The 14122-nt window shown below is 47.2% G+C and overlaps 1 protein-coding gene and 1 non-coding gene across 5 annotated transcripts in view; one reads left to right on the plus strand and one right to left on the minus strand.

The window, feature by feature from the left end:
* Window positions 1–350: 350 nt before the first annotated feature.
* Window positions 351–14122, minus strand: part of GRHL2 (grainyhead like transcription factor 2) — a 131916-nt gene continuing 118144 nt past the window's right edge. For all 4 annotated transcript variants that reach the window (XM_045181537.2, XM_045181534.2, XM_053930185.1 and 1 more), the window contains exons 15-16: window positions 5505–5569; window positions 351–3392 (exon numbers count right to left, since the gene is read on the minus strand). In XM_045181537.2, the coding sequence (XP_045037472.1) occupies window positions 3278–3392; window positions 5505–5569 (180 nt within the window). In that variant the 3' untranslated portion in view covers window positions 351–3277. The remainder of the gene's footprint in view (window positions 3393–5504; window positions 5570–14122) is intronic.
* On the plus strand, window positions 11108–11214 carry LOC112315789 (U6 spliceosomal RNA). Its single transcript, XR_002975930.2, has one exon. It is a non-coding gene; the product is annotated as a U6 spliceosomal RNA (small nuclear RNA).

A 14122-nucleotide genomic window follows, 5' to 3' on the forward strand; every position in this document is an offset into this window, starting at 1 on the left:
CCAGCAAACTCTGTGCGAATTCAAGTGGGGGTGAGTGATCGGGGAGTGAAGAAGCTAGAGGTGAAGGGCAGAACCCAGCCTCCGCCCCGAGGAACAGGACAATAACCACCACCCTGGTGGCCTGTCAGTCACACTGCAGGCCTCTTGCTTTCTTCAGCCCCCTTCTCACTTCCCCTTGAGGTGGGACACAAGAAGGCGACCAGAGGAAATGCCCGCTGTGTTGAAGCCTGGGACTCGAAGTTGCCCAAGGGGAGCCTAGAATCTTCCCAGCTCACACACAGCTTCCTTTCCGATCAGGCAAAGGACCCCAACACCCGCCTCACGAAACATAGCAGACACTGTCATTTACTCTTACTTTATGAATATTTATTTTTTCTTCTTAAAAATGTACAAAAAATAAAATAACTGTATTTGTAGTTTATAGCTTCCCCCTCTCCCATTTACAAAACTATTAAGTTACATTTGCCTTTTTTTTTAAACACAAGAGCAAATTGTCCATCTATCAATCTCCCTTGCTTGCCTTTAGGAAAGGGCTGTTCATAGAATTTGGCACAAACCCTCTGTTTTTGTTGCATTTCATGATTTTAAATAAGAAGGAAAAATAAATGTTTGGTTCATTTCACGCTTCCTAAGTTTGTGGCATGGGACGTGCCTTAGTCTTCCAGGGTCCAATTCAAGATGACATCTGATCACATTTTTCTGTTCGTCTCAATTTCCAAAGACCCGTAAAGTCTGAGCAATTTGGGTATGTATTTTTCTTTTTAAAAAAACTTGTTTCACATGTTCCTCATTTTACATGGATTTTTTTTAAAGCTTATTTATTTGAGTGTGATTAAATTAAGGGACAACAAAAGAAGAGGCAAATTTTCCTTTCTTTCTGGAGTGTTTTTGCTCAGGAAATTTTCCTCATCAGAGCTCTACTAACTTCCATAGTGAAGAACACATCCCAGCTAAGCCACCGGCACTCTGAGAATACCGAGGGGACGTGGTAAACATGGGGGACAGATGACCTGGCAGGTGACACTCCGAACCACCCTTTGGTGGCACTGACCTCATATTCTTTGTTCTGTCAGTGGTCCCCGCTGCTTAGGGACCTGGCACAAATGCAAAAGCATTTTCGATTCACCTTCTGCCTAGGGCAGGACCGGCAAGCAGTTTTTTCCACAGAATCTAGAGAGAAGGGAGGTAACCTGTGCCAGATTGCCAGGTTACTTTCTCTTTCCCTTGCCTGAAGTCCCACGCCCCAGTCCAACAGTATTTGCCACTCCGTCCGCCCGTGATGTTGGAAACCACCCCTAAGGCCAGGAGCATGGGAAGTGCATAGTGTATCCGATATTTCCACACTGAATGTGTCCATCTTAGAACAGAGCCCCATCGGTCCCCAGGAGGGTCCCAGCTGCTAGTCCAGGGCATGGCAGTCCCCAAGTGGAGGAGGAGGGGACAGACAAGAGCAGAGCCGAATCCAGGATGCGAACCTTTGGCACCACAGGGAGGGTAAGCTGTCCAGAAGACACACAGACAGGGGCTCCCTACCACCTCCCAGAGGTCTTCCTAGGCATCACACTGCCCTGCATTCCATGGAAGCCTCTGCAGCCTCACAGAGTACAGCAGGGCTGGAAAAGCAGGGAGCCCTTGGAGAGAGAGCCCCCAGGTAAGACATCAAAGTGCTTTATAGACAAATCTGGGCCCTTACATAGAACCTGTTCTAGATCCAGGACCTTGGTGGGGGGTGCATTTCACTACCAAAAAGCTGGTGCTTCCACCCACAAGGGTGAATGCAAACCCCTGGACCACCTACCTGTCCCCTCAAAGAGGACAGAGGCTCAAGATGGATCATGGTTTTGTGGTTCTTTAGGGAAGTGTGTTTTTTCCTCTTCATCTCTCAGGGCCTGTAGCAGGAGGTGGGATTCTCCTCTGGAGACTGGTTGCAGAAGAGTGAGGGCTCTTGGGGCTCTGTCTCTCCCTCCCTCCAAATCCAGCAGCCCGGAGCAGAAGCAATCAGTCCCTCCCTCTCCAGCACCAAGACCCAGGAGGCCGCCCCGGCCCTGACCACTCAGACCTGAGCTGTTGGCCCCACTCTCAGAACTGCAGTCGGGCTTAAGGGGGCCACTTGAGATGAAGGACTTGCTTGTAAACCGCGAGGCCCTGCACAGAGGCCAGGATCCCCATGATTGCCAAGGAGCTCTGCAATGGGCCCAGCGGCAAACCCACCGCAGTCTCTCCAGAAAGCTCAGGCAGTGCCAATGGCAAAGCTGGAGGGGCCAGGGCCTCAGGCAATCTGACCTTTCCTAGGAGACAGCTCAGAGGGAGACTCACGCAAAGCACATCGCCATGGGATAAAGGTGGTGGGCTTCAGAGCAGGGCGGACCCGTGGAGAGAGAACAGGGGTCCCTCTGCCGACAGAACCAAGTCCCAGCCATGCCCACCAGGGCATCTGTCTTGGCACCCACCATAGTCATTCATACACCAAAGGCCGCTTTCTTAGTCCAGTGTGTCTCCTGAACAGCAAAGAGGCAGAAACCTCTTACAGAAAGCAGAGTCTCCAGGTATGTGCCTCCTCTAGGCCAGCGGCAGTAAACATGCCCATATACCACAGGTAAAATATATTATTGCAATATTATAAACACTATGTACATGATAACCAGGCATGTCTTCTGTGTCACCTGCTAATTACATGGTAGCGGAATGTCTTCCTGTACAAGGCCTGATGGCCACTTGCTGGGGACCCCTGGAGGTATCTAGCAAGATGACCATCTCCAGATCAACCTGAAGGGTTGGCCAGTAAGGGGGTGTCCACCTCTTACCCCGCCTCTGACGACTGTACCCAGAAGCGGCTCATTTTGTCCAGCCACTCAGGAGAAGCGGAGAGGTAAGACAGGTGGGATGAGGCCTTCTCAGGTGCTTCGAGATGAATGGATTGGTGGAGTCATCCTTGCGGGCTCTGGAGGACATCCTCTGGAGCCGGCAGTGGCCTTCAGAGTCCTGGTGGGCCTGGCCCTGGGCTCCCGAAACAGGTGGACAATAAATAAGGGTCTGGCAGGTGCAAGGCCCCTTCCCAAGGGGCTCGGGCCTCAGCTCCACAGCAGGAACTGGTGGACGGGCCAGACACACGGATGAGCAGTGGGGCTTTGTGCCTCGTCCTGCTCCGCAGCACAGTCGTGTAACAGCAGTTGTGAGGCGGGTGAGGTGGATCTGCGGGTTGCAGGGCCGGGGGCCCCCCCTCTCCCAGGGAGGAGTGTGCCGAGGGCTCCTGCCGAGGGCGTGCTGAGGCCGGAGCTCAGATTTCCATGAGGGTGATCTTGAAGCCTTCCACCATGCTCTCCATGTTGAGAATGAAGGTGTCCTCGTTCGAGTAGTGCTCAATGATGTTGTCATCCATGTTCACCAAGATGCTGCCGGGGGTGGGGCGGGGGTTAGAAACAAAGATGCCGTAAACCACGTGCTCGGGGCAAGGACAGCCTCCAGGTGGGGGGTTCCCTCTGCCATTTTGCAAGGGCGGCCATGAGGGGTGGAGGAAACAGGGTGCAAAGCAGAAAAGAAGACCCTCATTATATTGTCTTTCCCCCAAACCCAGTTTGAGGAAAGCAAAGCCTCGATTTCTTAGAACTTAGAACTCATGATTCCTTATTAAATAGGACGTCAGAGATCATTCAACCGAACTGTCTTGCTATACAGATGGGTAAACTGAGGCCCCTGAGGAGTTCACAGAGCCTGAACTCACACACTTAGCTGTTGAAATATGGACAGAGCCAGGACCTAAACAGTTAGGTACCCTATTTTCATTAAACCATATTGCCTCTTGAAAATGCATCTTAAAAAGTATTTTGCACAAAGAAGGAAGAGGAAAATAAACCGGAACTGCTACTACCCTTTGCTGAGCATGTCCCATGTTCCAGGGCTTCTGAGACCTTGTACTTCATCCCCAGAGCAACCCTGCAGGTAGCGGTGGTTAGTGTTGTGTCGCAAATGAGAAAACTGAGCTCAGTGGAGTTAAGTCATTTCCCCAAGTTCATTTGGCTAGTTCATGGCTGAGTGGGGTTTTGCCTCACTCTGAAGCTAATGCTTGACCACACGGGACCTAGTCCTTGACTAACTACCTGCAGTGCATTGAGTTTTAAGAGAATTGGCAACTTTCAGGGTCTGTCCATGATTTAGCGGTCCTTGAGCCAATCCCATCCACTGAAGTCAAACAGGTCTTACTCTGAGAATGAAAAACTGACTATCATTTTACAGCCATGTGTCATCAGACACGTGTTTAGACTTTTGGAGCTTCAGTTTATTCTTCTGCAAAAATAAGAATAACAACTCTGCTCTAAAGGCTTGTTGTTAAAATGACAGTATTTAGCGCAGGGCCCAACACAGCGCTCAGTGAAAGCGAATGTCATCATCATCGGCGTGGACTTGGGCGCTCCACGCCCACTCCATGAGGGTGGTTTCAGCTCAGCAGCAAGCTCTTGAGATGCCACTCATCTCACAATCAGGGAATAAGCCCAGACTATGGCACTGACCTTGGGAAGAACTGTAAGATGCATTTTAGTGAGCTTCCCAACAAGGGCTCAAGTGGAAAGGGTTTCTTGCATGACCCCCCATCAAGCAAGAGACCCCATGACTGAGAAAGTCTGGGCTACCCAGATCACCCATTTTCTTTATGAAAGAGGCCAGGGAAAAGTGTAAAGTCCCATTTGCTGCTTTTCAAAGGGAAATAGCCCCATAATCTGACTTCACGGAGACATTCTGGCACTAGACCCCACCCCTCCTGCAGTCTCTACTCTTAGAGCTTCAGAGGAATCCCCAGGGAGACTGGAGGTGTCAGGGGGAAGAATGAGGAGCTAAGCATTTGAGTTCTGGGGCCACAGACCTGGGTTCAAATCTGTGTTCCACTTATTTATTGTACATGAGACCTTGAGCAAGATGCTTTACCTCCATCTGGCTCACTTTCCTCTTCAGTAAATTAAGCATAAGAATCTACCCCACAGCGTGGTGATGGAGAATATGCATATAAAGCAATGCATATAAAGCACTTAGCGGGGGACCCAGAACCTACCAAACACCCAATAAATGGCAGCTGTTGTTCTAAATACTGAGAGCAAGCGGGTTCAAGGATCATTTAGATCATTTCGTTAATAATTACCTCGAAGAATGAATTCCTTTTGTTCCTACCGTGCAGCCCTGATGCCAACCCTGAGAGCAGCATGGGATTCCCTATAAACTCCGCTCTCTACAGAAGGGTGACTTTGCCACTCCCCCCCCTCGAGAGCCCAATAGTCCTGTCACTGGAGTGGGGTGTCTCGGCGGACATCAGGACAATGCACTATGGCCCCCCCTCCCATTCTCGTGAAAGGTCCTCAGAATGCATCGGCTTGCAGGCTGTTCACTCACTGGAAAGGACAGCACAGTTTTGTAAAAGGTGGACGATGGAACTAACAAAAGCACCATCTCTGTTTTTAAGGCCCTGTGTTGACTTAACCGATTTGAAAGTTAATTTAAGTTCAGTTTTTTCTTACCCTTTTTTGCTTTTCTTGTAAAGCTTTGCTATCTTCTCCACAGGCAGCCCGTATTTCTCAGATATCTGTAACATCAATGACAAAAAGGCAGGTGAGCATGGGGGTGGGGTGGGGGAGTCCAAGCAGAAGCAAGAAAGCTCCAACTTCCTTCTCCTGGAGATTTTCCTGGAAGCCAGTATCCTCACTCATGAGTCAAACTCTCAAAGGGCCTCATTTGCAAGGCTCTCCCTTTGGACAAACCTTAAATCATTCAACAACAGACTCAGCCACATGGGAATTTAATCTATGATGAAGGTGTCATTTCAGATCAGTCAGAAAAGATGGACCCTTATATTAGGATGTTGTGGATTAAATAGGTAGCCACACAGAAAAAAAGTAACAAGTTAAGCTGGATCTCTTCACCACTCCTGTATCAAAAAAATCACATCAAGATTTACTTGTGAAAGATGAAACTATACAAGAAGAAACCCATGAGTCAGTTTTTTTTTTACTCTTCTTCAAGTAAGGAAGATCTTTCCAAGCAGGATATAAAACCTGAAGAAAAAAGATCAATGGTTGATAAAACAACATAGAATTAAAAAAAAAACCTAAAAAGCTGAGGCCGATTAATATACTGGCAAACATTTTTTTGCAGCGTAAACAACAGACATGGAACTAACATCCATAAGTTAGAAGGAACCCTGCAGATCAAAACGAAAACAAAACAGAAAACGCCTAACAATTCAAGGGGAAAAGGGAAAAAACAACATGAAGACATAATTTGCAGAGAAAAGACAATAGGCATATGAAAAAAATGTACCCCCTCGCACATAATTTAAAAGTTTGCATTACAGCAGTAAGATACTACTTTTAATCGATCAGACTGACACAAACTAAAACATTGGTAACACAGCATCAGCCAGGGCATGAGAAACAGCAGCCCTCGTGTTCCATAGGCCAGAGAACAAGCTCAACCATTCTGGAGGCGAATTCGGCGTAAGTTGTTGATGAAAATGCATATATCCTATGACCCACATTGGCCGCATCTAGGTGTCTGGGCTGCAGAAACACACTCAGTGTATGCAAAGCTCCTCAAAGAATCGCTGTGTATAATACAGAAACTGTGTACAGCAAACTTCTATTAAGCCCATATACCTCGGCTCACAAACCAATTGAAAATAGACTAGGAGACTCTCACAAATCCTGCACAATTCCAGTTTTGACTTGGGCCTGCTGGGAGTAGCCACAGCAGCTCGCCTTCACTGGTTGCTTAGCAAGTGCCTAGCAGCTAGGCACACGGAGCTCCGCAGCTTCTGACTGGCTCAGTGTGTTACAGTGGAAGAGGCACTTCTACCGGCCCTGTGTCTCAGGTGCGGGAAACTTAGGCTTACAGCTATTAAGTAAGTTGCCCAGGGTCCCTCAGCTAGTAAGGGGCAGTGACAGGATTTGAAAGGTAACGAACCAGCAGTCTGGTTTCCGATTTAGAGATTGAGACTGTTTGGGGGTGGGGGGGCTCATGGACCCCATGAGGAGGGGAGGAGGCTGCCGAGGAGGACAGACGATCTCTAGGAGGGCAAAGTGCTATCCTCAGCTCATGTGTCAACAGCAAAGCCAGCTCGATAATACGCCACACGGACATGGCGTTCTGTCTCCATGCAGGGTGACAAAGCACGTTTTGCCAAATTCAGAACCCTGGAAAAAAGTGAGACTGTGCAGGATATCACGGGAGGAAGCTGGCCGTCTGTTGGGGGGGTTACAGCACTCCTCGTGCCCGAGAGTTGGATGATATCACTGTACAACCCTCCCTTCCATGCACAGAAAGCATGGCTACTCCATAGTTCTCGCAGAATGAGGGGGAATCAGACTGCTTGGGTTGTTTGTTGGTTTTGCTTTTCAAGTCATCTAAAATGAGCATACACTCTCATAATTTTTAAAAAGCCCATTGTTAATATTTGAAACGACTTCCTTGACATCTGGGAGGATCCGAGGTCTTGGACATATCTCATCAATGTGTTATTGGTTGTCTGATGATCTATAATTTGTAGACATTAACTTGGTGGAGAGTTCTGTTTGTCCAGAAACCTCAGGTATATGACAGGTAGAACTTAGCAATGTCCTTTGTTTTTTTTTGTTTTTGTTTTTTTAACCACTGGAAGACTCAGTCTGCTTGTCTCGGGTCACCCAACAGAACTGCCTGTTCTGGAAGCCAATGACTTTTATTTGGATTCAGAAATTGGTCCATGTGGGCTCTAAGATGTACATTTAAAAAGAAGGGACTCTTGCTTGCAAACAGGCCTGTCAAGAGAATAAGGGAGCACAGGCCTTGGTCTCCACGCCTGAATGACTCAACTGGATAGATGACGGTGCCTACTGGCTCATGAGCCATGTTTTCCCCATGTTCATCAGCTGGCTTCGCCAGGAAGGAAATCCAGGAAAGCCCCCTTTCTCCAGCCCTTCTGGCTCGGAAGAATCTCAATCTGCCTCCCCATCCGCTAGCATTTAGTTGTTCCATATTGAAAAGTTTGAAAACTCGTGTCACCTCCACTGCCACCATCATCATCACCAAACCATTGTCTGCAATCCAGTTTAAAACATAGTTATATATAAGGATAAAGAAGCCAAAGTAAATCACTACAATTACGTGAATGGCTTGACTGGCAACACCAAACACGCAGGTGTGAAGGGAAACATTCTACTTTATCCAAATGACACCAAGTACAGGAACATTCATTAACCTCTGGCCGGCAGAGAACTTTCTTATTTTCCTATCCAGGCGTCATCTGCACAAACAATGATTTCCTGGCATGTGAAACGAAGGCCTGGGAGGTGCCGGACCAGTAAATAAGAAGAATTATCCAGTCTGTTCTATAGAAAAGTGACCCAGTTTGACATAGACAAACAATAATTCCATTCCTGTTTGTTGTGGTCAAGAGTTCTTTCAAAGACAGTGAGAGGTCAAGTACAGTATAAATATAACTATTCTGGAAGGTAAGCATGTCCCACATTTTGCAAGGAAGCCAAAGATTCTGAGATTGACCTGCTCAAGACTACAGAGTCATGATTTGAACCCAAGTCATTCAAGTACCCCTTTTTTCCTTCTACATGCTTCTGCACATGTGCTTAGGGTGGGACCTGTGACCTTGGTCTTACAGGAGACTTTTCTAATTAAGGCCAACTCAGTAATGTTACCTCAAAGGAGAGCATAGTATCTGCTGAGTCTAAAAACAACCCGATTTCTAGATAACACAACTGCTCCATCCTATTTCGTGACGGGACTTCCAGACCTAGGAAACTCTGTGTAGGCTGTAGGAACCCCGTCGCCGCCTACAAACTGTTCACGGAATCTGCCCGATGTGGCGCCTTCTGACTCCACCCTCCGTTCCCATCTGAAGGGAGGGTGGCAGTGCCATTCTCTTCTGTCTCCATGACAAGTCAACATTCCACCACCAATTGCCAATAATAATTTTTTTTAACAGGGAAAAAATACAAAACTTTTTGGCTTTTCATCCTCCGGTACAGACTTTCTTTTCCATCTAAATAATCCCGAACTGAGAACAGGGAATTTGCAGCTTAACAGGAGAAATGAGAGCTGGTTCTCCATTGAAAGGCAATCCGGACCGTCCTGCTGTGGAAGCGGCTGCACTGTTGTCACCGTCATTGTCACCCCCCTCGGCCAATGTCTACTGAGTGCTCGTGTTAACTCATTGATGCTCTTGCTGACTCCATTCAGCAGAGAGGAAGTCGAGGCACAACCAACCTTCCCATAACTAGTTCAGGAAAGAATAAAACAATGTGAATACTGATATGAAGCAGGGGTTCCTATTTCAAAAACGTTCGCAAGACACACATACTTTACACAGGCACCGTTTTACATTGGAATTGTGAGGTCCACGCCTGGAAGACTGTGAGCACCCCCCTCAGTGGGGAAGGTATTTGGCCTTCCCATACCACTGATGGAAGATGAAGGACCCAGCCTGGACCCAGCCCACAGATGGGGCCATGCACGTGAATGGCCTGCACCACCGCTCCCTGCTCACAGCTACTTTTACAGGGACTTTGGCCCCCAAAAGTATGAGTGGGGTTATTCCCATTCTGAGTGAATATGCACATCGGGCCTGTGCACAGAATCAGACCCCAACAGAGGTGTCCAGCCTGCAGCCCGTGGGCCGCACGCAGCCCAGGATGGCTGTGAACGTGGCCCAACACAAAATCATAAATGTACTTAAAACATTATGAGATATTTTTTGTGATTACATGTCGCAAAGTATTTCATGTGGGGCCCAAGACAACTCTTCTTCTTCCCATGTGGTACAGAGACGCCAAAAGGTTGGACACCTCTGCGGCCTAATATGAATTTCCAGCCGGGGTTCATGGCAGGTAGCGGCTCCTAAACTTTAGTGTACTTCAAGGTCAGCCAGGGAGCTTGTTCCCAATGCTGATACCGGGCCCACCCCCAGAGAGCATGATTCAAAGGTCAGCTGTGGGGCTCTAGGATGGCACCATTGGAAATATCCTAGGAGATTCCAGTGGAATCTCCCACTCAGAGAAGCAATACCCGAGGCCCACAGCACCTGCTGGGTCCATAGTGAGTGGGGCTTTGTGTTTTTACGGGAAGTCATTTTCAGCCAGTGACAGGGTTCCAAGTGACAGCTTGAGGCCAAGTACAATATTCCTGGATTAAACAGATTTCCTTAAAAGTTAGGGATTTTTAAAAATGTAGCTTTTAATTGCTAAAAGAGATAAAGCCCCGAAGGTGATGAAATTATTTTAAAATTAGAGCGATAAGAAAACATGGCAGTTAGAGTGCATTGCTTCCTGTTTCGAAACTTTGTTTAATGTGGGGCCTCGGACTGTGGAGCACACAGATCATTTCTTGGGAGCAGTTTTCTGTCTCCAGGCTCAGGGGGGCAGCTCTGCAGACAAATTCCAGCGTTCCCAACACGGTCAACCTGCCCATTTCCACAGCTCCGGGCCTCCAATGAAGTGCCTAATTAGTGGAAAATTACATAATGGAATCATGAGCAAAAATAACTTTCCATCTTTGGGATTATTTAAGAAACCCAAAATCTGAGGAAAAGGAGGACGTGTTCACTCTGTGACTTCTCTAGCTCTGATTCCTCCTCAAAACAACGGTTTAGAAACAAAAGCTAACCTTTGTTGGGGACTTAGGAGTCAGGCAGGGAGTTGTACATCTGTATTGTCTCATTTCATCCCCACAGCGACCCTGTGAGGTAGGTACTGTTATTATTCTCATTTGCAGGGTGAAGACAAGGTTAAGAAGTTTGCCCACCTAGTGAGAAGCACTGTCAAGAAATGAACACAGGTTTCTGAGCCCTAACTCCATACGCTGACTCACTAGGCCATACAGTCTCTACGTGTGTGACTGTCAGGCTGGTAAAATGGCCCTGGTGGGTGTGGCTCAGTGGATTGAGCACCAGCCTGTGAACCGAAGGTCGCTGGTTGGATTCCCAGTCAGGGCACATGCCTGGTTTGAGGGCCAGGTCCCCAGTTGGGGGCGAGCAAGAGGCAACTGATCGACGTTTCTCTCCCTCTCTTTCTCCCTCCCTTCCCCTCTCTCTAAAAATAAATCAATAAAATCTTTGTTAAAAAAGGATGGTAAAACCGTGCTCGCTTCAGCAGCACATATACTAAAATTGGAACGATACACAGAAGATTAGCATGGCCCCTGCGCAAGGATGACTCGCAAATTCGTGAAGCGTTCCATATTTTTCAGTGGGAAGAGGGGATTACAGGAACTACTATAAAGGACACATGGACAAAACCAAGGGGGAGGGTGGAGGTGGAGGAGGGAGGTGGGTTCAGCTGGGGTGGGGTGGAGGGATGGGGAGAAAAGGCATACAACTGTAACTGAATAACAATAAAAATTTTAAAAAAAAGAAACTGCTGGAAAAAAAAAAAGGATGGTAAAATGTCACACGCTAGTGAGGGGCTGCTCCTCAGAGAACCTATACCCCAGAGAGAGCACTTTCTGACCCCAGTGGGCCCCCAAATAAACTTAGGGTGCAACTACAGCGAGCAGGATCCAGTGTTCTTCAAAATTTTGTCTTCTCACTTCACAGGGTGCTCAAGCCTTCACTCAAACGGGACCTGCATCCTTCATGGTCTTCCCCGAACTGCAAGGGCTGCTAGTGGTGCTGCTTCAGAGTTTGCCGCCTGACCACACCACCTGCGGGTCCTGAAGGGGCTTCTCTGGCCCTGCTTTCCCACTTGCAGAAGGTAGCGGGTGCTGGTGCTTGAATAAAACGTTTTCTTTCCCGGTTTAATACAGGCGAGATGAAGTCAGAATTGCTCTAAGAAATCTGACCAGAAGCAGCCTGGGGAACCTGTTCTGTCCATGGCTTACAAAGTTGGTAGATACCGTACACTTCTCTCCCCACCCCCCACCCACCCATGCCCCAGCTAAGGAGAGCAAGGAAGATGTGATGAGCTCCCCTAAGAGGGATCAAAAGCCGACTCTGCTGTGGTGGGGAGTGTAGGCAGAGGTTACTTGCAGTGGTTTGGGTGGGAGTAAGGGTGATATTTAACCTCACAGTGGTCCGGCGACACCACAGCTACCGAACACTTGTAGAACTGGCCGGAGGTCGAGGAAGGGAAAGGAAGACACAAGGAAAAGGGGTCGTGAGTCACAGCTTTGTGAATCAGTTTGGAATCCGTCTAGATCAATTGAATTCTCACGCCTGACTGGTCTCAGAACACCTGAGGAGTGTGTTAAAAATATGGACCTTTGATCCACCACCACCATGCCACCCCCGATTCAGTAGAGTCAGGGAGTTGAAGTCTGGGAACATGCCCTTCAAATGACTGCTTAGTTCATATTCATATGTACCACTATCCTACTGTCCTAGGTGAGTTGCTTTCGGCAATAAGATCTTAGAGGCCAGGTTGGGGCTATGAAAACTGTCCAAAGAACCCCAGGCAGGTCTGAATATTTTATAAGCTTCTCTAGCTCATAAGTTTACCTCTGGAAATTTTAGGATCATTTTAAAAATCCTGGTTCATTTGAAGAGATATAGATCATATTTTTGTTGTGTTCATTTCATTTTGTTTTTCCTTCAGGCGCAGCAGACTCAGTAACAATGAACTCCCTTCCTCTGCGGGAAGGGTCCTGTGGGAAATAAACGATTACCCGGCCCCCCATCAGTGTTTCTCAGAGGGTGGTCCCTGCTCAGCAATGTCCGGGGACTTGTTCTCGACGCCAGCCACAGGGGCCCGTGAGAACTCTGCACTGGGGATACTGCTCTGCATTTCAACAAAAATTTCAGATGGGCAGTGAAGACACTTTTTTTTCACATCATACGTTTGGCCACTTTTACCATTTTGAAGTCTACCATTCAGTGGCATTTAGTACATTCACAATGTCATGCAACCATCAGGGATTTCTAGTTCCAGAACTTTCCGTCACCCCAAAAGGAAATTCAGTAAGCAGTTGCTTCTTATTACCCCTTCACCCAGCTCATGAAGCAGTCATTTCTTATTACCCTTTCACCCCGCTTCCTATGTCTATGGATTTGCCTATTCTTGATATTTCCTATAAATTGAATCATAGAATATGTGACCTTTGTGTCTGGCTAGAAATTCCACTCCTTGGTATATACCCCAAAGAACCAAAAATGTGTTCAAACACTTGTGCACGAATGCTCATAGCAGTACCATTCACAACAGCCAGCAGGTGGAAAACCCAAATGTCAATCAGCTGACAAATGGAAAACCAAAATGTAGTCGGTTCACACGATGGACTACAATTCAACCATAGAGAAGAAGGAAGAACTGATTGTACTACAAAAACATGCTGAGAGCCGCAGCTGAAATGAATCGGTTACGAGAGACCACGTAGTGTATGATTCCACGTGCAGGCACCATCCTACACCTTTCAACGTTCCACCCCATGACCCAAAACATGCTGTTTCCGCCGTAGCCGTTTTCCCAACCCACAAATGACTGGGACCAACCTGGGCGGTCCTATTGTCTCGATCACTACAAAAACATCTTCTACAACACAGTTGTACAGGAGAAAGTAAAGGTGACAGGGAGTGAGAAGTCATATTCAAAGTGGAGTCGTATTAAAGTCATATTCAGATAAGTAATATATGGATCAAAAATAAATTAACTTTTCCTGAGCCTGGGTAGGGCAATGCTTGACTAAATTAGGGGTGAAAATAGAGGAAGAAGTTTAGAATTTTTCTTCAGAATTCTGTAGTTTGTTTTTCTTCTTAACTAGACAGAGGTCATACTTCTATTTCGGGGTACATTATCACAGCTAGAAGGCACTTCCTAATTGTTTTTGGTCCGTGCATATTTGGAAGTTAAACATACCTAATTTGGTTTAATGCAAAGAGACAAATGGAATCTCACAGTTAAAAAAGAGAGAGAGAGAGAGAAACTCACGGTTTAACCTTTCTCTATGGCATCTTACTCTGATTGGTCTTAAACTGACAGGGAATTGGCTATTTTTCAAAGTTTCCTTCCCTTTAAGATGCTAATAAGCCCTGACAGCATGGAAATCAGCGTCTCCATAAATCTCTCTGCTTTTTCTTCTTTGCAAAGCCATTCCAGAGTCATCTCAAAGGCTGCATTTTAATGAATGGATTCCAGCTCAGGAGACCAGGAGCAGATTTCCT

Source organism: Desmodus rotundus, chromosome 8 (genome assembly GCF_022682495.2).
Source record: "Desmodus rotundus isolate HL8 chromosome 8, HLdesRot8A.1, whole genome shotgun sequence".
NCBI lineage: Eukaryota > Metazoa > Chordata > Mammalia > Chiroptera > Phyllostomidae > Desmodus > Desmodus rotundus.